At 51.4% G+C, this 27,279-nt stretch overlaps 2 protein-coding genes across 2 annotated transcripts in view; both read right to left on the minus strand.

Moving 5' to 3' along the window:
- The window catches only part of LOC311530792 (uncharacterized protein), a 35,296-nt gene extending 21,478 nt beyond the window's left edge, over positions 1-13,818 (minus strand). Inside the window, exons 1-5 of the mRNA XM_084647695.1 lie at positions 13,658-13,818; positions 11,702-11,789; positions 11,056-11,182; positions 10,318-10,431; positions 9,879-10,029 (exon numbers count right to left, since the gene is read on the minus strand). Of these exons, the coding sequence (XP_084503821.1) occupies positions 9,879-10,029; positions 10,318-10,431; positions 11,056-11,182; positions 11,702-11,789; positions 13,658-13,683 (506 nt within the window). The 5' untranslated portion in view covers positions 13,684-13,818. The remainder of the gene's footprint in view (positions 1-9,878; positions 10,030-10,317; positions 10,432-11,055; positions 11,183-11,701; positions 11,790-13,657) is intronic.
- Positions 13,819-23,243: 9,425 nt separating this feature from the next.
- LOC311530815 (uncharacterized protein) lies at positions 23,244-26,479 on the minus strand (the record flags this gene model as incomplete). Its single annotated transcript, XM_084647757.1, has 3 exons — positions 23,244-25,327; positions 25,615-25,728; positions 26,353-26,479. The coding sequence occupies 3 exons, from the start codon at positions 26,477-26,479 to the stop codon at positions 23,244-23,246; spliced, it is 2,325 nt and encodes a 774-aa protein (XP_084503883.1).
- Between the last annotated feature and the right edge of the window lie 800 nt (positions 26,480-27,279).

Genomic DNA, 27,279 nt, shown 5'->3' on the forward strand with positions numbered 1-27,279 from the left:
ATTGCCTGATGTTTAACAAGGTGTGACCTGTGTATGAAACTTTTCCCACAATCCAAGCATTTATAGGGTCTCTCTCCTGTGTGGATTGCCTCGTGAATAACAAGGTCTGACCTCCATATGAAACTTTTCCCACAGTCCAAGCACTTATGGGGTCTCTCTCCTGTGTGGATTCTCTGATGATAAAAAAGGCCTGCTCTCCATGTGAAACTTTTCCCACACTCCAAGCACTTATGGGGTCTCTTTCCTGTGTGGACTGCCTGATGTTGAACAAGGGTTGACCTTCGTATGAAACTTTTCCCACAGTCCAAGCACTTGTGGGGTCTCTCTCCTGTGTGGCTTTTCTCATGTGAATTTAGTGCTGACTTTGAACTGAAACATTTCCCACATTCAACGCATTGAATGGGCTTGTCTACAGTGTGGCTTCTCCCATGGTTATTAAGATCTCTGCGCTTATTGAAGCTTTCCCCACTGGCCAAGCATTGAAATGGTTTCTCTCCCGTATGGACTGTCTGATGTGTAACAAGTTGTGATCTCACAATGAATCCTTTCCCACACTCAAGGCAGTGCCAGCGTGTCTCTTCCTTGGGTTTTGTATGCTGCTCTCTGGGATTCTCGTCTCCTCCCCCACCATTCACAGATTCATCCACTTTCTTCCTGGGTTGGTTTATCAGAAGTCTCTCTGACCTGTGCCAATTTCCCCAGGCTTCTCCCTGATTCCAGCAAGGGGAAAAATTCCCTTCAGCTCTTCCCAAAAAGGTCCCCTGTGGTTCCACTTCCCCAGGAACTGCCTCATGATGATTCCCCTCCTTCTTCTCACTCCCTCGCTCAGCACCTGCTGGGAGAGACACAATCCAGAGAGGAGTCATTGTGCGGGAGAGAAAGAGGAATAGTACTGAGGGAAAAGCCAACACAAAGACTGAGCAATTGGATTCTGCCTCCACATCCCACCCTAACACTTACAAGGAAGGAGAGACGGGAAGGGTGGAATGGCGTGAGCAATATCTGCTGACCATAGCCCTGCTCTCGGTGAGATGTAGAAGAACTGAGGGCATTACTCACATCATATTTTGGGATTCTCAACTTTTTCCTTCATTCCCTGGATGGTTTCTCTGTCAGTCCTCACCTGTGCTGGTGCATCTCCGAAGCCTTCTGTCCTTGAAATCCTGGAGATTGGACACCCACAGCTCTTCCCCTCGTTCCAGCCGGGCGATAAGCTCAGGTTTGGGAACGGGAAATCCTGTGCAGAAAGTGAAATGAATCCAGATCAGGGTGCATGGACCATTGGTGGAGGATTTGTCACAAAAGACAATCCGTGAGTGGAACCTGTCCCTGTGCTCTGCTGGAGGAAGGTGGAATCCAAGAGGATGGGAACAGGGTCACTGAGCCCCCTTGTGCAGAGGACGTTGTCTGGGGAGATGAATTGAATTATTACTACACCCTCACTAGGCGTTCCCAGGATCTGTGTGCTCTGGGGGCCTTGCTGACTCACACATGTCTGCACTTAAGACCCTGCCTCTTTCTAAACCTGCAGAGCCCAGAGCTCTCCCCATGCCTGGAGCTATTCCCAAGGAGGGAGATGAACAGAGATTGTATGTGTAGGCAAGAAACAACACAGAGAAGACAGGTTTCAGAGTAACAGACGTGTTAGTCTGTATTCGCAAAAAGAAAAGGAGTACTTGTGGCACCTTAGAGACTAACCAATTTATTTGAGCATGAGCTTTCGTGAGCTACAGCTCACTTCATCGGATGCATACCGTGGAAACTGCAGCAGACTTGAAGAGTGGTCAGTTTGGATGAGCTATTACCAGCAGGAGAGTGAGTTTGTGTGTGGGGGGGGTGGAGGGTAGAAAACCTGGATTTGTGCTGGAAATGGCCCAACTTGATGATCACTTTAGATAAGCTATTACCAGCAGGACAGTAGGGTGGGAGGAGGTATTGTTTCGTATTCTCTGTGTGTATATAAAGTCTGCTGCAGTTTCCACGGTATGCATCCGATGACGTGAGCTGTAGCTCACGAAAGCTCATGCTCAAATAAATTGGTTCGTCTCTAAGGTGCCACAAGTCCTCCTTTTCTTTTTACAGAGAAGACAATGCAGGTATATGCCCGTTTGAAAGCTGGAGGGGTGGGGATGGTTTAGCTTGTCCATTGGGTTTTGACTCCCATGTCCCAGTGGAGAGGGCACCGAAATGCATGTATTTCTCACATGGCAGCTGTGCATTATGGAACCCATTCGCCTCTGCTCCAACTGACCAGGGAAGAACCTGACCACATTAAGACACACACACCTCACAGCTTCTAATAACTGAGGGGACAGGAATCCCTTACCCAGCGAGGACACCGTCTCGTAGTTCTCCTGCATGACGTCCCTGTAGAGGGCTCTCTGAGCGGGGTCCAGCAGAGCCCCCTGCCCCTGGGTGAAATAAATAGCCACCTCCTCGAAGGTCACCGGCATCTGAAACACCAAGAGTCCCCCACTCAGCACCTGCTGCCCCAGCCACAATCCCACTGCTCAAGGGAATGGAAAAAAAAACGTGAAGCTGTGGGAGGGCCAGAGTAGCAAAATCCCACCCACACCCTGCTCAGAGCAGCCAGGAGGCTTCAGGGGGCGGAGAAGGTGAGAGCTCCCTGTCCGCCCCAGCACAGGGAGCACGCCAGGATCTTCTCACTTCCCACACGCCTGCCAGCCACAGACTGGGACAGGAAGCAGAGCTCTGAGCCGGGGACAGGAACAGGAATCCCGACAGCTTCCCTTCATATTTCACAGCAGCCCCAGGCAAGTGGGGTCAGGCTCCAGCACTGGGAGCCTGAAAAATGTTCCCAGCCCTGCCAAGGTGGTTATATCCTGCCTGAGAAATGGGGGAATGTCCCCTCCCCCTTTCCCTGCCACAATGGGCCTACTTAGTAAATCAGTAGGTTTATCAAACCCTAACTCCTCCCTGCCCCGCTCAGCAGCACCCTGAAACTCCCCTACCTGAGCTGGCTCCAACACAGCCATTTCCCTTCTCTCTCCCCTGGAAGACTGGCTGATCTTTAGTGAAACGTGGACCTGATTCCTCTGCCTGTCAGGGCGAGAGGGAGGTTACAGAAGGGACCTCTGTCCTGTCACACCCCGATTCCCCCCAGACTCTTCAGACCCTCCCAGTAACAGCATCTCTGAGCCAAATGCTAAAGAAAAGGGAAGAATCAAAAGGGCCACTTTGGGAGATTTCCCCCCACTGCAGTGTAAACCCCTCTCCCTTACCAATAGCTGGAACCCTCTGCTGGCATCACCTGAAGATTGAGCTGCTCTGGACTCCCCCGGCAGCCCCCAGGGACAGGCAGGAAGAGGCTGATCCCATTGGTCCATCCGCACACCCCCCTGCCTGAGCCAGCAGTGACTCCGGTCTGACTCTGGTGTGGCTGAGATCTGAACCCTACAGGGAAATCAGACCAGGGCCCTGGGCAGCCCCGAACACTCAGGGCACACAGACCCCACCACCACAGGGGTGTCTGACAATAACACACTCAGAGCCGGGTGGGGGTGTGGGTGGGTGGGGAGTTGAGGGGGGGTTGGGTTTTTTCCTTGTAGCTTCTGCACCCTGAGGGGTTAGTCCCCTGATCGCTCCCAAAGCTGAGAAGAGCTTCTCTCCGCCCGCCTCCCCACATCCCCCCTTTCCCTCGCTGTGCCCTCCACTCACATCCTCCCCCATTCCCGACCTCGCTCCCCTCAGCCCCACAGTCCCCGATGCTCCTCCATTGCCCCATCTTCCCTTCCGTGCACCCCTGCCCCCATCCCAGCCTGCCCCCGGCATCCCCTGCACCCGCCTCCGGCCCCTCTTTATCCTCCTCCCCCTGCAGCCCAGATGTGACGGGGGGGGCCGCTGCAAGGGGGGGATGGGAGGGTCTCTCTTACCTTGCCCCCGAGCGGGGCCCCCCGGGGCAGGGGCCGGGCCGGGAAGGGGCCCTGGCCGGGCTGGGGGCTCTGCCCTGGGAGAGGCTCCCGGGGAGCAGCGGGCAGGGCCCGGCTGGAGGTTCCCCTCTCCCGGCTGCAGCCCGGGCTCCGGGCTCCCAGCACCAGCCGCCGGGGCTCGGGGATCTCGCCGGGAGCCAGAGTCCCCGCAGCGGCTGCGAGTCACTTCCTGGGCCGGGCCTGAGCCCCGCGATCGCTCCCCCCAAAGCCGCCCCCCAGCCGCTCCTGGGTCCTAGCGATCAACCCACAGTAATCCAGCCCCCTGCCCAGCCCCTGCCCCCTGGGGGCCCAACCGCCCCTGGCTCGGGGAGCTTCTCCCAGCAGTAAGGGGTCATCCCGCCTCCAAACTTCTCCTGTCAGCATTCAGTCTCGCTCGCAGCCTCCCTGCAGGACTGACCGGGCACCGGCCGCTGGCTGATCAGCCCGTCTGCGGCAAACTTCTCTCCATATTGGGCTGGCAGAGGCCTTGCTCTCACCGCCTCTCTGGTCACCGGCTACTGGCCCAAAACCTCTGGTTGTTTGAGCTGACTGGGCCAGATTTGCAGAGGGGAGCGAGGGAAGGCAAAAGGAGAGAGAGGAGAAGTGGGGGTGGCATAATTGTTTAGACCACTGGCAGAGGTGAAAGTAAGCCGGTCTGATCCAGTCTGGCGGACCCGGCAAGAGCCGAGACACCGCTGACTGCACCGGCAGGGGGCAGCTTCCCCAGGCCCGTGATGTGAAGGGCTCCGGCCACCGGTACCACAGCGGAGCCCTGGGCCCTTTAAATCGCCGCTGGAGCCCCGGGGGTCCCGGCTGCCGCTGCAGCTACTGCTCCTGCCCTGATTTCAAGGGCCAGAAGCTCCCAGCAGCTGCTCACGTACCAGGGGGAGTTCAGGATTTAGCCAAAATCAAACTCAGTGGAGTTGAGGATGTCCGCTGGCTCCCCTTCTCTGGTTTGCCCTGCTGAGCGTGTCTTTCAAGACCAGGATGATGAAAGCCCAACAGTGCCATGCTGGGGCCCAGAAGACAGCGGGTGTGAGACGTACCCCAGGGTACAATCTGGACTGTTGAACTGCTTAATTCTCCATCCCAGGGCATGTTTTACACTGTTTCCTAGGCTGGATAAAGATCAATGAGTAAAACAAAAATCAGTGTTTTTATTTAAATTGGATTTTTTTTTGATAAAATGCTTTTTGAGGAAAAACCTTATCTAAAGATACGTTTAATTAAGATACATTGTAGCTCAAAGATATCTCATCCTGGAATAGGGATTGTAAATTCTAATTCTATAGTATGAGACAATATATTCATGGAATGTTTAAGAAAAGTTTTGTACATGAGTTCCAATAGTTGATGGATTAGGGACCCAATTTTATGGGGTTCCACAGGCTTCTGTATAGATTATTTAGGTTAATCTTTCCATCTACCCAGTGGGACTCAGTGCTCAGTCTAGAAGATCCCATCAGAGATGCTTAGTTTCCCAGTTCTCAAACTGTGGCTTTGTGTCTCCAGAGGTAACATGCTTGTTAACAGCCAAAATGTTTTAAAATAATATAGAGAGGTGAGAAATAACAGTCCTCACCTCTATTGTCCCTCTGCAAATTTGTGTACACAGAGTCAATCCCTTCCCTCTCTCCAAAAGTGCAAAGTTTCAAAAAGTTGAATGAATAGAAGAATGTTGGAGGTGGAATAGATCTGGACAAGGAGAAGTCTGGAGATAAATGTAAGAAACGATGGATATATGCTTTTCTGTTAAAATATTATATCTTTGCTGTTGAAGAAAAAAATCCAGAATACTTAACGTTGTTGTTTTAGTGAAATAAACAATTTAAATGTCTCTCTGGTGATGTTCTCCTCCACAGGGTGGCATGACTGAAATAACCAAACAATCATTCATTGTCTGATATAGCTGTAAAACTAACCTGAAAAGTTTTCAAAATAAATCTGTTTTAAAATGTATAGTGTGTATCTTCTAAAAATGCAACCTACATCTATCTCTGAGTTGTGTAGAATATCTATTAAGATCATAAAAACCAAAAATGCACTTTTCTGTAGAATACCATGATTAAATCGAGTCTTCCAGACTACTGATTTAAATCATGATTTAAATCAAATCCATCCTGCTGCATCGCTGTGTGAACCACGCTCTGCTCACACACAGCCACTAGCATTCAAACTCACTCCTGGCTGCACGGTACTGAGTGTGACTAGCCAGACACTCATGAAGTTACTAAAGGACTGAGCAACATCAGCCACTTTTCTGCTCCCAGCCTTGCACCCTGGTAATCTGCATCTTGGACTGCTCAGTCTGTTCACTGTGCTGGACAAACTCAATAATTAGTGGGTCATCCCCCCCCCACAAAGTGGTCGGATTAGGCCACAGCCTTGTTCTCTCAAGTCAAATCCCCCAAACACTTCGATGAAAACACACAGGTCCAAACAAAACACTAAAATCAGTTTATTAACTGGAACAAGGAGGTTTTCAGGGATCACAAGGGAGAAAGATGTGAAAGGTCAGAACTAGTTAAATCTATACAATTAAAACATGCATTTTAAATCATAAATTTTACCAATCTAAGGAAAATGCGAAGCAAGCAGGTTTTCGCACCCGCCCGCTATTCCAAGCGGTTCACAGTTCTTCGTACCCAGGAAGGATTTCCTTCCCGCCTTGGTGCGTCCTCCCCAGTCCAAGGCCCCTGTGGCCTTTCAAGGCATATCCTTGACATCAGTAAAGATGGGAGAGGAGAGGTGAAAATGGAGGCAATTCTACCTTCTGCTTTTATACCATTCTCTTCTTTGAGGTTCAAGCTCCAGCCAGGGGGCAGGCAACAATCAGTCTGTGGCCAAAGTGAGCGTCCAGCCGTCCTTCTGGTGAATTGTAACTCTCTTGTTCACAGCTCCACAGCTGGTGAATGGCCAGCTAAGCAATTAAGGGCCACTTACCACCTAGCTGGTCTGCAGGTACCATTGTCTCTAAAGAGCTACTTTGTGGGCGTTTTCCAGCTTTCCAGCATGTAACAAACATACAGAAAACTCTCAGAACTCCATGGACAGCGCTGATCGACACATTTTAACAGGACAATAATATTCAGCAGGCGATGACTTTTCCTATGAAACTTCACAAGACATACTTTGGAGAAGATTTATCCTTCTGTAATCGTGGTGACCATAAGAGTGTAGACCAGTGGTTCTCAAAAGTGGTTCATTGGCCCCCCCTTCTTTGTATCTGTGGTCATTTCTGCCCTCGCCCTCACAAGCACATATATGGCCACCCAGCTCTAAAGGCAAAGTCGTTGCTGGCGATGCGCTCAGCTCTGAAGACCTCCAGCAGCAGCACAGAAGTAAGGGTGACCGAGTGAAAAGTGATATTCCTCAATATCACTGTTCACAGCAGACTTATCACCCCATTGCCACCCTGACTTCTGCCCTGCTGCTCCACCTGGCTTTTGAGAGCCTGAGCATTCATCCCAACCTCCCAGATACGCCAGTTCCTTCTTCAAGAGTCCCAGCCGGAGGTCACGCCTCCCTTGACATATTCCTGTGCCTCCATTGGGAGGACATGCCCCACAGTTTGAGAATTACTAGTGTAGACAGTCACCATTGGGATCGGAACCCAAGATGGTAACAGCTGCTCCTTTCTGTCTGCGGGATCCCCAGAGAAAATGTCCGAACAAGAGAGAGGAACAGATCACACTGATATTAACCTTGCAAAACACATTTCGGTGATTTCAGCTATAAACCTTCCCTCCATCCTTCACCCCCTAACCTCAGTGATTTCAAGGAGAGGGAGCTGGAATTGGGCAGGTGACATGGGCGATGGGTATAATCTCTGAATTAACAGAATACAGGAACCCTTTGCATAAATTGTAAACCTCTAAAAAGATATAGCTAAACATAGACCACGACAGTTACCCCTCTTCCAACATGCTTACATTTACATTACATTAACATGTTTACATTTCAAACTCTAGATTGATGAAGATGGAAACACTTTTAAAATCTCTCTCTAAAAGTTGAATCTCAGTCAATTACATACAAGTTGCTTTACCCTTTCTTGCCATGAGTCACAGAAGTTTACATCTTGTGTGGATTCTTCCATGTTTAACGAGGTCTGACGTCCGTATGAAACTTTTCCCACAGTCCAAGCACTTGTGGGGTCTCTCTCCTGTATGGATTTTCTGATGATAACCAAGGGCTGATTTCCAAGTGAAACTTTTCCCACACTCCAAGCACTTGTGGGGTCTTTCTCCTGTGTGGATTGCCTGATGTTGAATAAGGTGTGATCTCTGTATGAAACTTTTCCCACAGTCCAAGCACTTATGGGGTCTTTCTCCTGTGTGGATTGCCTGATGATTAACAACGTGTGACTTCCGCTTGAAACTTTTCCCACAGTCCAAGCACTTGTGGGGTTTTTCTCCTGTGTGGATTGCCTGATGTTTAACAAGGGTTGACCTCTCTGTGAAGCTTTTCCCACAGTCCAAGCACTTGTGGGGTCTCTCTCCTGTATGGATTTTCTGATGATAACCAAGAGCTGATTTCCAGGTGAAACTTTTCCCACACTCCAAGCACTTGTGGGGTCTCTCTCCTGTGTGGACTGCCTGATGTTTAGCAAGGGTTGACGCCTCTGTGAAACTTTTCCCACAGTCCAAGCACTTGTGGGTGTTCTCTCCTGTGTGGACTTCCCGATGTTTAACAAGGTGTGACCTCTGCTTGAAACTTTTCCCATAGTACAAGCACTTGTGGGATCTCTCTCCTGTGTGGCTTTTCTGATGATAACCAAGGGCTGATCTTGAAGTGAAACTTTTCCCACAGTCCAAGCACTTGTGGGGTCTCTCTCCTGTCTTGCTTTTCTGGTGATAACTAAGGGCTGATCTCGAAGTGAAACTTTTCCCACAGTCCAAGCACTTGTGGGGTCTTTCTCCGCTGTGGATTCTCTGATGATTAACAAGGTTTGACCTCGCTGTGAAACTTTTCCCACAGTCCAAGCCCTTATCGGATCTTTCTCCTTTGTGAATTGTTTTATGTTTAAGAAGGTATGACCTCTGCATGAAACTTTTGCCACAGTCCAAGCACTTGTGGGGTCTCTCTCCTGTGTGGATTGCCTGATGACTAACAAGGTCTGATTTCCGCTTGAAACTTTTCCCACAGTGGAAGCACTTGTGGGGTCTTGCTCCTGTGTGGATTGACAGATGTCTAACAAGGTCTGACCTATGTATGAAACTTTTTCCACAATCCAAGCATTTATGGGGTCTCTCTCCTGTGTGGATTGCCTGATGTTTAACAAGGTGTGACCTGTGTATGAAACTTTTCCCACAATCCAAGCATTTATGGGGTCTCTCTCCTGTGTGGATTGCCTCATGAATAACAAGGTCTGACCTCCATATGAAACTTTTCCCACAGTCCAAGCATTTATGGGGTCTCTCTCCTGTGTGGATTCTCTGATGATAAAAAAGGCCTGCTCTCCATGTGAAACTTTTCCCACACTCCAAGCACTTATGGGGTCTCTTTCCTGTGTGGACTGCCTGATGTTGAACAAGGGTTGACCTTCGTATGAAACTTTTCCCACAGTCCAAGCACTTGTGGGGTCTCTCTCCTGTGTGGCTTTTCTCATGTGAATTTAGTGCTGACTTTGAACTGAAACATTTCCCACATTCAACGCATTGAATGGGCTTGTCTACAGTGTGGCTTCTCCCATGGTTATTAAGATCTCTGCGCTTATTGAAGCTTTCCCCACTGGCCAAGCATTGAAATGGTTTCTCTCCTGTATGGACTGTCTGATGTGTAACAAGTTGTGATCTCACAATGAATCCTTTCCCACACTCAAGGCAGTGCCAGGGTGTCTCTTCCTTGCGATTTGTCTGCTGCTCTCTGGGATTCTCGTCTCCTCCCCCACCATTCACAGATTCATCCACTTTCTTCCTGGGTTGGTTCATCAGAAGACTCTCTGACCTGTGCCAATTTCTCCAGGCTTCTCCCTGATTCCAGCAAGGGGAAAAATTCCCTTCAGCTCTTCCCACAAGGGTCCCCTGTGGTTCCACTTCCCCAGGAACTGCCTCATGATGATTCCCCTCCTTCTTCTCACTCCCTCGCTCAGCACCTGCTGGGAAAGACACAATCCAGAGAAGAGTCATTGTGCTGGGGAGAAAGAGGAATAGCACTGAGGGAAAAGCCAACACAAAGACTGAGCAATTGCATTCTGCCTCCACATCCCGCCCAAACTCTTACAAGGAAGGAGAGACGGAAAGGGTGGAATGGCGTGAGCAATATCTGCTGACCATAGCCCTGCTCTCAGTGAGATGAAGAAGAACTGAGGGAGTTACTCACATCATATTTTGGGATTCTCAACTTTTTCCTTCATTCCCTAGATGGTTTCTCTGTCAGTCCTCACCTGTGCTGGTGCATCTCAGAAGCCTTCTGTCCTTGAAATCCTGGAGATCGGACACCCACAGCTCTTCCCCTCGTTCCAACCGGGCGATAAGCTCAGGTTTGGGAATGGGAAATCCTGTGCAGAAGGTGAAATGAGTCCGGATCAGGGTGCATGGAGCATTGGTGGAGGATCTGTCACAAAGGACATTCCGTGAGTGGAACCTGTCCCTGTGCTCTGCTGAAGGAACGTGGAATCCAAGAGGATGGGAACAGGGTCACTGAGCCCCCTTGTGCAGAGGACGTTGCCTGGGGAGGTGAATTGAATTATTACTACACCCTCACTAGGCGTTCCCGGGATCTGTGCACTCTGGGGGCCTTGCTGACTCACACACAGGTCTGCACTTAAGACCCTGCCTCTTTCTAAACCTGCAGAGCCCAGAGCTCTCCCCATGCCTGGAGCTATTCCCAAGGAGGGAGATGAACAGAGATTTTATGTGCAGCCAAGAAACAAGACAGACAAGACAATGCGGATTTATGCATCCTTGAAAGCTGGAGGGTTGGGGATGGTTTAAATTGTCCATTGGGTTTTGACTCCCATGTCCCAGTGGAGAGGGCACCGAAATGCATGTATTTCTCACATGGCAGCTGTGCATTATGGAACCCATTCGCCTCTGCTCCAACTGACCAGGGAAGAACCTGACCACATTAAGACACACAGACCCCACAGCTTCTAATAACTGAGGGGACAGGAATCCCTTACCCAGAGAGGACACCATCTCGTAGTTCTCCTGCATGACGTCCCTGTAGAGGGCTCTCTGAGCGGGGTCCAGCAGAGCCCCCTGCCCCTGGGTGAAATAAATAGCCACCTCCTCGAAGGTCACCGGCATCTGAAACACCAAGAGTCCCCCACTCAGCACCTGCTGCCCCAGACACAATCCCACTACTCATGGGAAAGGAAAAAAAAATGTGAAGCGGTGGGAGGGCCAGAGTAGCAGAATCCCACCCCCACCCTGCTCACAGCAGCCAGGAGGCTTCAGGGGGTGGAGAAGGTGAGAGCTCCCTGTCCGCCCCAGCACACGGAGCACGCCAGGATCTTCTCATTTCCCACACGCCTGCCAGCCACAGACTGGGACAGGAAGCAGAGCTCTGAGCCGGGGACAGGAACAGGAATCCCGACAGCTTCCCTTCGTATTTCACAGCAGCCCTGGGCAAGTGGGGTTAGGTTCCAGCACTGGGAGCCTGGAAAATGTTCCCAGCCCTGCCAAGGTGGTTATATCCTGCCTGAGAAATGGGGGAATGTCCCCTCCCCCTTACCCTGCCACAATGGGCCTACTTAGTAAATCAGTAGGTTTATCAAACCCTGACTCCTCCCTCCCACACCCAGCAGGTCCCTGAAAATGCCCTACCTGAGCTGGCTCCATCACAGCCATTTCCCTTCTCTGTCCTCTGGAACACTGGCCGATCTTTGGTGAAACGTGGACCTGATTTCTCAGCCTGTCGGGGCGAGAGGGAGGTTACAGAAGGGGCTTCTGTCCATGTCCATGTCCATGTCACACCCCAATTCCCCCCAGACTCTTCAGACTGTTGGGGACACTGGGGCATGGCCACTGGGTAACTCAAGTGGATGGAAGACCACGAGCGTCGATGAAGCCCCCTCGCACTACTCCCAAGTGTCCTTGCCCCCGCCCTCCCCCACCAGGAGGCACTCACAGCAGTTATGCTGAGGATCTGCAACAATATGTTGCAGAGTCAGACTGCCTGAAACTAAACAAGGCCAAACAGGGCAGATATGGATGAACAATGCTGAATAAAGCAGCTTTATGTATAGTTTAACAAATGATAAAAAAAACAAGGAAACTAGCTGGGAACTGGATTGGCTGGCTATATGGATACTTAGGGCAGCTTGCTATTGGATAAGTATGCTGAAGAAAGGATGTATAAAAGCCTGTGTAACTTCCTGCTCTGGGTACAGGATTTGAGATTCTAATCTCCCTGTACCTTTTTGAAACTTCAAATAAACTTTTCTGCTTCTCCACCCCGTTGTGATTATTGGGTGAAGCACACCGGGTAGCGAACCCCCTCTCCACTGCTGTTGCTCGCCTCTGGCACTGGGTGCCAGCAACAGCTTTTGGCGTCCCTGGGTGGGCGACGAGGCTGCTATTTAGCCTTGCCCGGACCCCTCCTGGAGGTCAAGGATTGCAGCGAGAACCGACGCCCAGCGCGCACGCGTGAGTTCATCGGGGGCCTCGGAGGAGACGCGATTTGATCGAGCCTGGAGGGCACAACGCACTCATATAGTGGAGAAGCCGCTGTGGGCGACAGTGAGGAACCGGTCCCTTGGATAAGGTAGGAACCTTTGAAATCCGGATTGTATGCTCTGTTGGAACCTGGGGATGCCCAGAGTTACCCTGTAGGTATGGGACAGGGACAGAGCTCGGGGGTTAGGGCACAGTGTACGCCCCTAGAATACATTCTAGCAAACTGGAAGGTATTTAGTGCGGATCCGATGACTAAGAGCCAATTAAAACGATTCTGTACAGTTGGCTTGCCTCAATATCAACTAGAGGACCAGGAGTGGTGGCCACCAAGAGGGTCAATTAATTACAACACGATCCTCCAGTTACTCCTGTTCTGTCAGAGAACAAGAAAGTGGAATGAACATATGTATGCGCATTTGTTTCTGGCTTTATGTACTCAACCAGATATTTTACAGCACTCTAATTTGACTCCGACTGGTTCGTTAGTAGCTAATGTTAGTCCCCAGAACCCCACCCCCACTGTAATGGCAGAGGAGGTGTCCCCTTCGGCCCCCGCACCCCGGCCAGGAGGCACTCGCAGCAGTTATGCTGAGGATCTGCAACAATATGTTGTAGAGTCAGACTGCCTGAAACTAAACAAGGTCAAACAGGGCAGATATGGATGAACAATGCTGAATAAAGCAGCTTTATGTATAGTTTAACAAATGATACAAAAAACAAGGAAACTAGCTGGGAACTGGATTGGCTGGCTATATGGATACTTAGGGCAGCTTGCTATTGGATAAGTATGCTGAAGAAAGGATGTATAAAAGCCTCTGTAACTTCCTGCTCTGTGAACAGGATTTGAGATTCTATTCTCCCTGGACCTTTTTAACGCTTCAGATAAACTCTTCTGCTTTTCTCCACCCCGTTGTGATTATTGGGTGAAGCACACCAGGTAGCGAACCCCTCCCCTACCGCTGTTGCTTGCCTCTGGCACTGGGTGCGGGCAACAAGACCCTCCCAGTAACAGCATCTCTGAGCCAAATGCTAAAAAAATGGAAGAACCAAAAGGGCCACTTTGGGAGATTTCCCCCCACTGCAGTGTAAACCCCTCTCCCTTACCAGTAGCTGGAGCCCTCTGCTGGCATCACCTGAAGATTGAGCTGCCCTGGACTCCCCGGCAGCCCCCAGGGACAGGCAGGAAGAGGCTGATCCCATTGGCCTATCCGCGCATCCCCCTGCCTGAGCCAGCAGTGACTCCGGTCTGACTCTGGTGTGGCTGAGATCTGAACCCTACAGGGAAATCAGACCAAGGCCCTGGGCAGCCCCCAACACTCAGGGCACACAGACCCCACCACCACAGGGGTGTCTGACAATAACACACTGAGAGCTGAGTGTGTCGGGGGGGTGGGGGTTTCCTTGTAGCTTCTGCACCCTGAGGGGTTAGTCCCCTGATCACTCCCAAAGCTGAGAAGAGCTTCTCTCCGCTCCTCCCACCTCGTCTCCCATGGGGCGGAGAAGCTGCCTGGGCATCTCCACCCGCCCGCCTCCCCACATCCCCCCTTTCCCTCGCTGTGCCCCCCACTCACATCTTCCCCCATTCCCGACCTCGCTCCCCTCAGCCCCACAGTCCCCGATCCTCCTCCATTTCCCCATCTTCCCTCCCGTGCACCCATGCCCCCATCCCAGCCTGCCCCCGGCATCCCCTGCACCCGCCTCCAGCCCCTCTTTATCCTCCTCCCCCTGCAGCCCAGATGTGACGGGGATGGGCCCCGCTGCAAGGGGGGATGGGAGGGTCTCTCTTACCTTCCCTCCGTGCGGGGCCCCCCGGGGCAGGGGCCGGGCCGGGAAGGGGCCCTGGCCGATCTGGGGGCTCTGCCCTGGGAGTGGCTACCGGGGAGCAGCGGGAAGGGCCCGGCTGGAGGTTCCCCCCTCCCGGGCTCCGGGCTCCCAGCACCAGCCGCCGGGGCGCGGGGATCTCGCCGGGAGCCAGAGACCCCGCAGCGGCTGCGAGTCACTTCCTGGGCCGGGCCTGAGCCCCGCGATCGCTCCCCCCAGAGCCGCCCCCCAGCCGCTCCTGGGTCCTAGCGATCAACTCACCGAATATCAGCATCCCGGTGCCCGGCTCCTGTTACACTCACAGGCTCCAAGGTCACAAGGGACCATCATGAGCATCTTGCCCAGGGGTTCTCACCACCAAATTTGGTGGCCTCAGAGAGTGGCCAGCAACTCTCGCTGGTGCCCGCTCTGACACTTGCCCCTAAAATCCTAATTAACTTTAGTAGAAACCAATAAATATGCACAGAGGTAAGAGGGAGGACACTCCTAGTGTGGGGAACTTTTCTAGCTGTCCCTCCCACATCCAAGGCCTCCTGCACAGGCCCTGGCTGTGTTGCAGGCAAGCCCAGGGTTGGACACTAACTCTGGTGTTGGTGTTTGAGGGGTTCCTCTCCCCAGCAGCTCCAGTGGACCTGGGCCAAGCCTGGGGAGGTAAAAAGGGGGAACACTCCTCCTAGTGTGGAGAACTTTTCTGGCTTCTACCAAGCCCCAGAGGAACTGGCAAGCAAAACGATCTGAGTCCTTTACCCAGAGGCCTGCATGAGCTCGAGCACCCCTCCCGCCGCCCGCTTCCACTCTGGACCCCTGTAACCCCAATGCTGGGCCCAGGGCTCCTGAGGTGCTTGACCCCCAATGTTGTGATCACTCAGGACAGCTGTCCCCATTGTGGGGTGTTCTCTCCACTCTGGATGCTTCCTTCATCATTGCACAGAGTTAAGAACAAATGCAATTTATTAAACAGGATGTAATACAAAAATAAGGAGAAAAGTGGGAAAGATGAAAGGAAAACATGTCATCCCGCTGTGTGGGGGGGAACCCCAAACAACACTCTCTGGAATGCCAGGGCACTTCACAGTCTGTCCCTCCCACATCCCTCTGCCTCCAGCCCAGCCCTCCTCTCTCCTTAGCCCCTCCTGCTCTGCTCTAGCCCAGCCAGCTCCAGCTGACACAAAGGAGAGGACCCGGCTGCTGACTCCCTCATTGGCCTGCCTGCCCTGTCAATCAGGCTGACCTACAGCAATGTCCCCCCCCCGCCCCTTGTCAGTCTCAGGATCTTCATTTCTCATTGGCCCTTCCCCTTTCTTTTGGTGTTAGGAGACGGCCTAACTAATGGCCAACCCATTAAGTTTCAGTAAGGGGCCAACAATCCCCTTACTCCTATAAACATGAAAATCATAATTTCTTTATTGGTAACTAGTAAATCCGCTGCTGTGTAAAATGCAATTTCTATGTTTGCTAAAAATTTTCACAACCTCTCAGCTAGCGACTCAGGTTGCCAATTTGGGAATATTTTAAAAATGGACACTCAAGTCGGGGTGCTGCAACCTCCCCTGCCCCGCCTTTTCCCTCCAAGGTCCCATCCCTGCCCCACCTCTTCCCTCCAAGGCCCTGCTCCGACTCCACCTCTTCCTCCAAGGGTCTACCCACCCTCCACTTCTCTTTCCCCCTTTCCTGCCTAGGTCAGGAAGGGCTTGTCTGTGGAGCCGGGGCTGGGAGCTGCAGCTGCCCAGTGCAGGTAGGAGGCAGCCCCGGCTGAGTCGGCTCTTATGGGAGTGATGACCCAGTGCCTCCCCACCCGCAGTAACTCGACTTTGGCTGTCCGGTCAGTAGATGTGATCGGACACTGTCAGGTCCCCTTTTCCACTGGACTTCATGGTTGAAAACCGGGCACCTGGCCACCCTAACAGCACCCACTGTGCCAGAAGTGCTGGGAACGCGTCAGGGACAAGTTCTGCTTTCCGATGGTGGAGGAAGGAACCAGGGGGCAGGTGGGTTAGACTCAGTTCTGACCAACGGGGAAGAATTCATTGGTCGAGATGAAATTACTGTAAAGTGGGTGCAGAACTAAAGACTGCACTCAGAGTAGTTATTTATGGTCTGGTCCCAAACTGGGAGGGGAATGGTGCGGGGGGGGCGGAGGAGGGAGAAGCTCCAGCTGGCCTCCCTCGCTCTTTATGGGGAAGAGGGAGTGGGGGGGGCAGCCCAGCAGGGAACGGGGCCTAGATGGGGAGCAATTCACACAGAGCTTGTACCGCAGCCACGTTCCTGGGAGAGAGATGCTGCTGGAGTTGGCAGAGCGGGCTCTCAGTTCCCCACATTGCCCCTCCTAGGTCGGTGGAAGTGCTCCTGGTGAGGACACACCCCACCGACCCAAGGAGGACAGTGTGGACATCATCTACCGCAGTCATTACTGGAGTGGTTAGAAGTCAACCTAATACAGGTCAACTTAAGTTTGGAGTGTAGACGTACCCTTACAAGCAAAAGGATTTCTCTCACCCAAAAGCTTTCAGCAGTCCAAGCTCATTGGAAAGCCTTCCAGCTCGGACCACTCCCCCAGCTCAATGATGCTCCTGTTGTCTTTCAAGAGATCTTGCTGCCCTGAGCAGAGATGGGGCCAGAACCCCTTTCCCCGCTTCTTGTACTCGGGTCCTTTATATTTGAAAAGTCTTTGCTGGGTCATGGGGTCAGGGAACTCCATGGCATAAGTGACCTACACACTGTACTACAGATGAATTGTAAGTTTCTTTGTTTACCCCTTTCTTCCTGTTCATGGAAATCTCAGAGAATCCTTTAAGACTCAAAATCAGGGGAAGAAATTTACCCATTTTCTTCTGAAGTGGCTAAACCGGCTTTGCTTCTCGCCTCATGATTCAGCTGTATTAGTTACAAAAGTTTTAGCATCATCATAAAAGAAAGAGACCGAAAGAGAAAACAACCTTCCCATCTACAAATGATCTGGACGAAACCTAGAAAAAGCCGGGAAGCAATTTTACCAATAGATGGAAACGGGGCTCTAAGATCTGAAGGTCCAACTGTGCTTTGAAGTTCATTGAGATTTCCCTGCCCACTCCAGGTCTGTGACACTTCCTTCTCCAGCCCTCTGGAGTCTGACTTAGACCATAGACATCAAAGCTGTGACTCCTAAGCATGGAGATCCGGGGACAGGGTGGTATGTGACACCGTGGGAGATGGAGGGATAGAACGGAGGCAGGTTAAACTTTCCATGGCTGGGACAGAGGCTGCTGTGTGAAGAGAGGAGCGTGACAGTGAGAGGGGAAGGAGGGAATCTCTTGTACTTGCCCCATTGCCCTGAAATAGCACAAAAGAGAAAACACCACATTTTATTGTCCCTTCTCCCACCTTTTTAGCATCTAGTTAATTCTGGCCCATAAGGGATAAAATGTACAAACACTAAATGCTTTTCAGCACGGCCTTGAGCAATGCGAGACTATTTGGGAATGAGACAACCTGGCCCCAAAGGGGGAACTCAGGGACTAGCAATCACTCTGCTAAAGGGAGGTCGGGGGTCAGAAACTGTGTTCCCTGCAGGCTACGCAGCTGCACTGCAGGCTATGGAGGGCCGTGGAGGCAGGCAGGGAGAGGAGCCCCTCCCCAGGCTTGGCCCAGGTCCACTGGAGCTGCTGGGGAGTGGAACCCCTCCCTCAGCCCGGCCCAGGACGCCGTGGCTGGGGAGAGCTGCCTCTGAACTGGCCCCAAACTACTGTGGTGAAAGGGCTGGGGGAGTCCTCTCTCCACTGCAGTCTGAACCCCAAACCCCTCATCCCCAGTCCCAACCCCCACATGCCTAGCCAGGGCACTCACCCCTCTGCACCCCATCCCTCTGTCCCAGCCCTGAACCCCCTCTCACACGTCAACCTCCACATCCCCAGCCCCACCCCAGAGCCCGCATCTGAATCCAGACCCCTCACCCCCTTCACCTCATCCCTGTCCCAGTCCTGAGCCAGTTCCCACACTCCCAATCCCTCGGCCCCACCCCCACCCCATGAATTTTGTTCTGTGCACCTATATGGAGATGATGTGTCACATACTGGTGCGTAGAACCAAATTCATTCCGCACTTGGACGTAAAAACTGAGGGAACACTGGTCAGAACGCATCAGATGCTGAGCGGGGTCCAGCAGAGCCCCCTGCCCCTGGGTGAAATACACAGCCACCTCCTCCAAGGTCACCGGCATCTGAAACAACAAGAGTCCCCCACTCAGCACCTGCTGCCCCTGCCACAGTCCCACTAATCATGGCAAAGAAAGAAAAGAGTGAAGGGCCAGAGTAGCAGAATCCCACAGGCACCTGCTCAGAGCAGCCAGGAGGCTCCGAGGGCTGGGAGACGGTGAGAGCTCCTTGTCCCCCCAGCACACGGAGAAGGGGAGGGTCTTCTCATTTCCCACACGCCTGCCAGCCACAGGCTGAGACGGGAAGCAGAGCTCTGAGCCGGGGACGGGGACAGGAATCCCGACAGCTTCCCTTCATATTTCACAGCAACTGTTATGAATTATTCCAGTTAGGACATGTACAGCTCGTTTCTAAGCTGAGGCAACCAAATAAAGACAGACTGCAGAAGGAGACCCCAATTACAGGTTACACCAAGATTATATACTGTTGACAAAACATCCTGCCTGTGTACCTGGGGCGGGGCGTGGGGAGGGCGGGCACCTAACCCAATAAACAGGCCTTCTCCTTATCTATCACCAGTCCCCTGCAGCCACTTTCCTCCTGCAAAAAAGCTGAATTAGCAGCTATTTCAGGCACCTCGGCTGGTTCCTGTCTCCGTTGTTTCCCTTATCTTGAAACTGTCCAGCTGTCCACCCTGAAGGATCCTCCTCCCTTGGTACGTGATGTGCTCGCTTCTAGTTAATGGCCGACAGGAAACCCAAAATGGAGTCACATATGCTAACTCGGTTGATTTCCCCTGACAGTCCCTCCTTTTCTTATGTACGTCAGTAAACTATATCGGGACAGAATAACCTCGATGCAAGATTAAAATTTGCCAGCAGCACATACTACAGCATTGTAGGCATACAAAAAGTAATACAAAAAGAGAAACAGCCATAAGAAGGAGGTACAAAATACGCCTTCCCCAAGCCCCCAAGTCTGGCAGCCAGGAGGTGAGGTGTGGAGAGAGGAGCGTGTGGTGGAATCCGGTACTCGTGTCGTCAAGGGTGACACGGTGAAGTGAGGTGGCCTGCTGCATCAGGTTGTGGATATCGACTTCTACCCTGCTGTGTTGATTCACAAAGACACAACAGCTTGAGTTAACAAAAGCACAACCCCCGCCCCCCAGTTTGCAAGGAGATAGTCTAAGGCTAAGGGGTTCTGCAGTGTGGGCTGAGATAACTGAGTCACCTCCATTTGAAGGGTTGACAAGGCGTCTGCAGTGGCATTTGCCATTAATTCTAAGGCTGCAGAAATATTAACTGTAGGCTTTTCCAATTCACTCACCCCCACCCAGGGCAAAACCCAATGAACAAAGGAGTGAAAGCCTGTAGGCCGTTCAGAGAGAGGATTTGATGGGACATTTCGTCAGTTCCTCCATACCAGGTTCCCAATTTCCCCCTGGGCCAGTGTCTGGTGTACTGTAACAGCGGGTACTAAGGTGCATGTACCACACCAACCTGCCGGGAGGACCTTATAAGCCGTGTGGTTGCACAACCAGAACCAGCCTGATCCCTCAGGGACTGGCCACGGCACCCTGGAATACTTGGGGGGACTTGCCGCACCAGAGCTAATGCGGGTGGTATCATTGGACCCTACAAAGTTACCCACAAAAACTGTATTTTCGAAATTCTTACGTCATGACACACATAAAGCATAACTACCCTGGGCCACCATATCAATAGACCAAGTTTGGATTGTAACATTCCAGTTAAATGGAGTGTCTGTCCATAATCCGGCCAGAAGGGTTCGGTTGAGAGGGATAGGCTCCCTTACCAACGGGATTCCCTGACCTATGTACGTGGGGGTATGAATACAGAGCCAACACCGTATTCGGTTAACCCCCTGTGCTATAGCATGGGTTAAATCCAGGAAGTTGTTGCCTTCCCATCCGTGTAACGAACTCGAGAATAGAGAGGGGATTTCACAGGCCACCCATATCAGTATTTGCATCCTCCCGTGTACCACGCACAAAACAGGACAACAAATATAAGTCCAAGTAACAAGAAAACAAGAAGTCCTGATGGAGTCTTGAGATCCAGCAGAATCCGCTCATATTTGTGGGCCCACTGCGGAGACAGCGCTTGCGTTGTATGCTGCTTTAAGAGAACCTCAACTTCGTGGGGGACCCAGACAGGCAAAGGGTGCCCCAGAACAATAGGGCGTGACCGTTCCACCATAAGGGCTGCAGCGGCAATGGACCACACACGAGACCAACCCCCGAATGATCGGGTCTCATTGTACGGAATAGTAAGCTATGGGGTGTGGGCGATCCCCTAGGTACTGCAATAGGACACCACTGGCAGACTGGGGAATCAGTGTCAGGACAGTACTCGGATCAGGGACCGATAAACTGGGCGCCCATCTGGGCCCGGTTTTGGCTTTTTCACAGGAAGGATAGGAGCATTAGAATCATAGAATATCAGGATTGGAAGGGACCTCAGGAGGTCATCTAGTCCAACCCCCTGCTCAAAGCAGGACCAATCCCCAATTAAATCATTCCACCCAGGGCTTTGTCAAGCCTGACCTTAAAAATTTCTAAGGAAGGAGATTCTACCACCTCCCTAGGTAACGCATGCCAGTGTTTCACCACCCTCCTAGTGAAAAAGTTTTTCCTAATATCCAACCTAAACCTCCCCCACTGCAACTTGAGACCATTACTCCTTGTCCTGTCATCCGCTACCACTGAGAATAGTCTAGATCCATCCTCTTTGGAACCACCTTTCAGGTAATTGAAAGCAGCTATCAAATCTCCCCTCATTCTTCACGGTCTGCTCACACACAGCTGCTAGCATTCAAACTCACTCCTGGCTGCACGGTACTGAGTGTGACTAGCCAGACACTCATGAAGTTACTAAAGGACTCAGCAACATCAGCTACTTTTCTACTCCCAGCCTTGCACCCCGGGAATCTGCATCTTGGACTGCTCAGTCTGTTCACTGTGCTAGACAAACTCAATAATTAGTGGGTCATCCCCCCCCACAAAGGGGTCGGATTAGGTCATAGCCTTGTTCACTCAAGTGAAATCCCCCAAACACTTCAAGGAAAACACACAGGTCCAGACAAAACACTAAAATCAGTTTATTAACTGGAACAAGGAGGTTTTCAGGGATCACAAGGGAGAAAGATGTGAAAGGTCAGAACTAGTTAAATCTATACAATTAAAACATGCATTTTAAATCGTAAATTTGACCAATCTAAGGAAAATACGAAGCAAGCAGGTTTTCGCACCCCGCCCGCTATTGCAAGCGGTTCACAGTTCTTCGTACCCAGGAGGGATTTCCTTCCCGCCTTGGTGTGTCCTCCCCAGTCCAAGGCCTCTGTGGCCTTTCAAGGCATATTGTTGACTTCTGTAAAGATGGGAGAGGAGAGGTAAAAATGGAGGCAATTCTCCCTTCTGCTTTTATACCATTCTCTTCTTTGAGATTCAAGCTCCAGCCAGGGGGCAGGCAACAATCAGTCTGTGGCCCAAGTGAGCGTCCAGCCATCCTTCTGGTGAATTGTAACTCTCTTGTTCACAGCTCCACAGCTGGTGAATGGCCAGCTAAGCAATGAATGGCCACTTAGCACCTAGCTGGTCTGCAGGTACCATTGTCTCTAAAGAGCTAGTCTGTGGGCGTTTTCCAGCTTTCCAGCATGTAACAAACGTACAGCAAACTCTCAGACCTCCATGGACAGCGCTGATAGACACATTTCAACAGGACAATAATATTCAGCAGGCAATGACTTTTCCTATGAAACTTCACAAGACATACTTTGGAGAAGATTTATCCTTCTGTAAACGTGGTGACCATAAGAGTGTAGACCAGTGATTCTCAAAAGTGTTTCATTGCCCCCCCCCCTTCTTTGTATCTGTGGTCATTTCCGCCCCCGCCCTCACAAGCACATATATGGCCACCCAGCTCTAAAGGCAGAGTCGTTGCTGGCGATGCGCTCAGCTCTGAAGACCTCCAGCAGCAGCACAGAAGTAAGGGTGACCGAGTGAAAAGTGATATTCCTCAATATCACTGTTCACAGCAGACTTATCACCCCATTGCCACCCTGACTTCTGCCCTGCTGCTCCACCTGGCTTTTGAGAGCCTGAGTATTCATCCCCACCTCCCAGATACGCCAGTTCCTTCTTCAAGAGTCCCAGCCAGAGGTCACGCCTCCCTTCACATATTCCTGCGCCTCCATTGGGAGGACGTGTCCCACAGTTTGAGAATTACTAGTGTAGACAGTCACCGTTGGGATCGGAACCCAACATGGTAACAGCTGCTCCTCTCCGTCTGCGGGATCCCCAGAGAAAATGTCCGAGCAGGAGAGAGAAACAGATCTCACTGATATTAACCTTGCAAAACACATTTCGGTGATTTCAGCTATAAACATTCCCTCCATCCTTCAGCCCCTAACCCCAGTGATTTCAAGGAGAGGGAGCTGGAATTGGGAAGGTGACATGGGCGATGGGTATAATCTCTGAATACAGGAACCCTTTGCATAAATTGTTAACCTCGAAAAAGATATAGCTAAACATAGACCATGACAGTTACCCCTCTTCCAAGTCTTTAACATGTTTACATTTCAAACTCTAGCTTCATGAAGGTGGAAACACTTTTAAAATCTCTCTCTAAAAGTTGAATCTCAGTCAATTACATACAAGTTCCTTAACCCTTTCTTACCATGTGTCACAGAAATTTACATCTTGTGTGGATTCTTCCATGTTAAACGAGGTCTGATGTCCGTATGAAACCTTTCCCACAGTCCAAGCACTTGTGGGGTCTCTCTCCTGTATGGATTTTCTGATGATAACCAAGGGCTAATTTCCAAGTGAAACATTTCCCACAGTCCAAGCACTTGTGGGGTCCTTCTCCTGTGTGGATTGCCTGATGATTAACAAGCTGTGACCGCCATGTGAAACTTTTCCCACAGTCCAAGCACTTATGGGGTCTCTCTCCTGTGTGGATTGCCTGATGATTAACAAGCTGTGATTTCTGCTTGAAACTTTTCCCAAAGTCCAAGCACTTGTGGGGTCTCTCTCCTGTGTGGTTTTTCTGATGATAACCCAGGCCTGAACTCGAAGTGAAACTTTTCCCACAGTCCAAGCACTTGTGGGGTCTCTCTCCTGTGTGGGTTTTCTGATGATAAATAAGACCTGATCTCGAAGTGAAACTTTTCCCACAGTCCAAGCACTTGTGGGGTCTTTCTCCACTGTGGATTCTCTGATGATTAACAAGGTTTGACCTCACTGTGAAACCTTTCCCACACTGCAAACACTTATGGGATCTTTCTCCTTTGTGAATTGTTTTATGTTTAAGAAGGTGTGACTTCTGTATGAAACTTTTCCCACAGTCTAAGCACTTGTGGGGTCTCTCTCCTGTGTGGATTGCCTGATGACTAACAAGGACTGATTTCTGCTTGTAACTTTTCCCACAGTCAAAGCACTTGTGGGGTCTCTCTCCTGTGTGGACTGCCTGATGTTGAACAAGGTGTGACTTTGTTATGAAACTTTTCCCACAGTCCAAGCACTTGTGGGATCTCTCTCCTGAGTGGATTGCCTGATGTTTAGCAAGGGTTGACCTCTCTGTGAAACTTTTCCCACAGTCCAAGCACTTGTGGGGTCTCTCTCCTGTGTGGCTTTTCTGATGATAACCAAGGCCTGAACTCGAAGTGAAACTTTTCCCACAGTCCAAGCACTTGTGGGGTCTTTCTCCACTGTGGATTCTCTGATGATTAATAAGGTTTGACCTCACTGTGAAACTATTCCCACACTCCAAACACTTATGGGATCTTTCTCCTTTGTGAATTGTTTTATGTTTAAGAAGGTATGACTTCTGCACGAAACTTTTCCCACAGTCCAAGCACTTGTGGGGTCTCTCTCCTGTGTGGTTTGCCTGATGTCGAACAAGGTCTGATTTCCGCTTGTAACTTTTCCCACAGTCCAAGCACTTGTGGGGTCTCTCTCCTGTGTGGCTTTTCTGATGATAACCAAGGCCTGAACTCGAAGTGAAACTTTTCCCACAGTCCAAGCACTTGTGGGGTCTCTCTGCTGAGTGGATTGCCTGATGTTTAGCAAGGGTTGACCACTCTGTGAAACTTTTCCCACAGTCCAAGCACTTGTGGGGTCTCTCTCCTGTGTGGCTTTTCTGATGATAACCAAGGCCTGAACTCGAAGTGAAACTTTTGCCACACTCCAAGCACTTGTGGGGTCTCTCTCCTGTGTGGATTGCCTGATGACGAACAAGGTCTGATTTCCACTTGTAACTTTTCCAACAGTCAAAGCACATGTGGGGTCTCTCTCCTGTGTGGCTATTCTCATGTGAATCTAGTGCTGACTTTGAACTCAAACATTTCCCGCATTCAACACATTGAATGGGCTTGTCTACAGTGTGGCTTCTCCCATGGTTATTAAGATCTCTGCGCTTATTGAAGCTTTCCCCACTGTCCAAGCATTGAAATGGTTTCTCTCCCGTATGGACTGTCTGATGTGTAACAAGTTGTGATCTCACAATGAATCCTTTCCCACACTCAAGGCAGTGCCAGGGTGTCTCTTCCTTGGGATTTGTCTGCTGCTCTCTGGGATTCTCGTCTCCTCCCCCACCATTCACAGATTCATCCACTTTCTTTCTGGGTTGGTTTATCAGAAGCCTCTCTGACCTGTGCCAATTTCCCCAGGCTTCTCCCTGATTCCAGCAATGGGAAAAATTCTCTTCAGCTCTTCCCAAAAAGGTCCCCTGTGGTTCCACTTCCCCAGGAACTGCCTCATGATGATTCCCCTCCTTCTTCTCACTCCCTCGCTCAACACCTGCTGGGAGAGACACAATCCAGAGAGGAGTCATTGTGCTGGGGAAAAAGAGGAATAGCACTGAGTGAAAAGCCAACACAAAGACTGAGCAATTGCATTCTGCCTCCACATCCCACCCTAACACTTACAAGGAAGGAGAGACGGGAAGGGTGGAATGGCGTGAGCAATATCTGCTGACCATAGCCCTGCTCTCGGTGAGATGAAGAAGAACTGAGGGCGTTACTCACATCATATTTTGGGATTCTCAACTTTTCCTTCATTCCCTAGATGGTTTCTCTGTGAGGGCTCACCTGTGCATCTGTATCTCAGAAGCCTTCTGTCCTTGAAATCCTGGAGATCGGACACCCACAGCTCTTCCCCTCGTTCCAGCCGGGCGATAAGCTCAGGTTTGGGAATGGGAAATCCTGTGCAGAAGGTGAAATGAGTCCAGATCAGGGTGCATGGACCATCGGTGGAGGATTTGTCACAAAGGACATTCCGTGAGTGGAACCTGTCCCTGTGCTCTGCTGGAGGAATGTGGAATCCAAGAGGATGGGAACAGGGTCACTGAGCCCCCTTGCACAGAGGATGTTGTCTGGGGAGGTGAGTTGAATTATTACTACACCCTCACTAGGCGTTGCCAGGATCTGTGCGCTCTGGGGGCCTTGCTGACTCACACACAGGTCTGCACTTAAGACCCTGCCTCTTTCTAAACCTGCAGAGCCCAGAGTCCCCCCCATGCCTGGAGCTATTCCCAAGGCGGGAGATGAACAGGGATTGTATGTGCAGCCAAGAAACAACACACACAAGACAATGCGGATTTATGCCCCTTTGAAAGCTGGAGGGGTGGGGATGGTTTAGCTTGTCCATTGGGTTTTGACTCCCGTGTACCAGTGGAGAGGGCACCGAAATGCATGTATTTCTCACATGGCAGCTGTGCATTATGGAACCCATTCGCCTCTGCTCCAACTGACCAGGGAAAAACCTCACCACATTAAGACACGCAGACCCCACAGCTTCTAATAACTGAGGGGACGGGAATCCCTTACCCAGCGAGGTCACCGTCTTGTAGTTTTCCTGCATGACGTCTCTGTAGAGGGCTCTCTGAGCGGGGTCCAGCAGAGCCCCCTGCCCCTGGGTGAAATAAATAGCCACCTCCTCGAAGGTCACCGGCATCTGAAACACCAAGAGTCCCCCTCTCAGCACCTGCTGCCCCAGACACAATCCCACTACTCATCGGAAAGGAAAAAAAAACGTGAAGCTGTGGGAGGGCCAGAGTAGCAGAATCCCACCCACACCCTGCTCAGAGCAGCCAGGAGGCTTCAGGGGGCGGAGAAGGTGAGAGCTCTCTGTCCGCCCCAGCACACGGAGCACGCCAGGATCTTCTCATTTCCCACACGCCTGCCAGCCACAGACTGGGACAGGAAGCAGAGCTCTGAGCCGGGGACAGGGGCAGGAATCCTGACAGCTTCCCTTCGTATTTCACAGGAGCCCCAGGCAAGTGGGGTCAGGCTCCAGCACTGGGAGCCTGGAAAATGTTCCCAGCCCTGCCGAGGTGGTGATATCCTGCCTGAGAAATGGGGGAATGTCCCCTTCCCCTTTCCCTGCCACAACGGGCCTACTTAGTAAATCAATAGGTTTATCAAACCCTGACTCCTCCCTCCCCCGCCCAGCAGCGCCCTGAGACTCCCCTACCTGAGCTGGCTCCATCACAGCATTTCCCTTCTCTGTCCCCTGGAAGACTGGCCGATCTTTGGTGAAACGTGGACCTGATTCCTCAGCCTGTCGGGGCGAGAGGGAGGTTAAGGAAGGGGCTTCTGTCCATGTCACAGTCCCCGATCCTCCTCCATTGCCCCATCTTCCCTTCTGTGCACCCCTTCCCCCATCCCAGCCTGCCCCCGGCATCCCCTGCACCCGCCTCCGGCCCCTCTTTATCCTCCTCCCCCAGCAGCCCAGATGTGACGGGGGGGGGCCGC

This window comes from Lepidochelys olivacea (genome assembly GCF_965140295.1).
Source record: "Lepidochelys olivacea isolate rLepOli2 genome assembly, chromosome: 14".
NCBI classification, from domain to species: domain Eukaryota; kingdom Metazoa; phylum Chordata; order Testudines; family Cheloniidae; genus Lepidochelys; species Lepidochelys olivacea.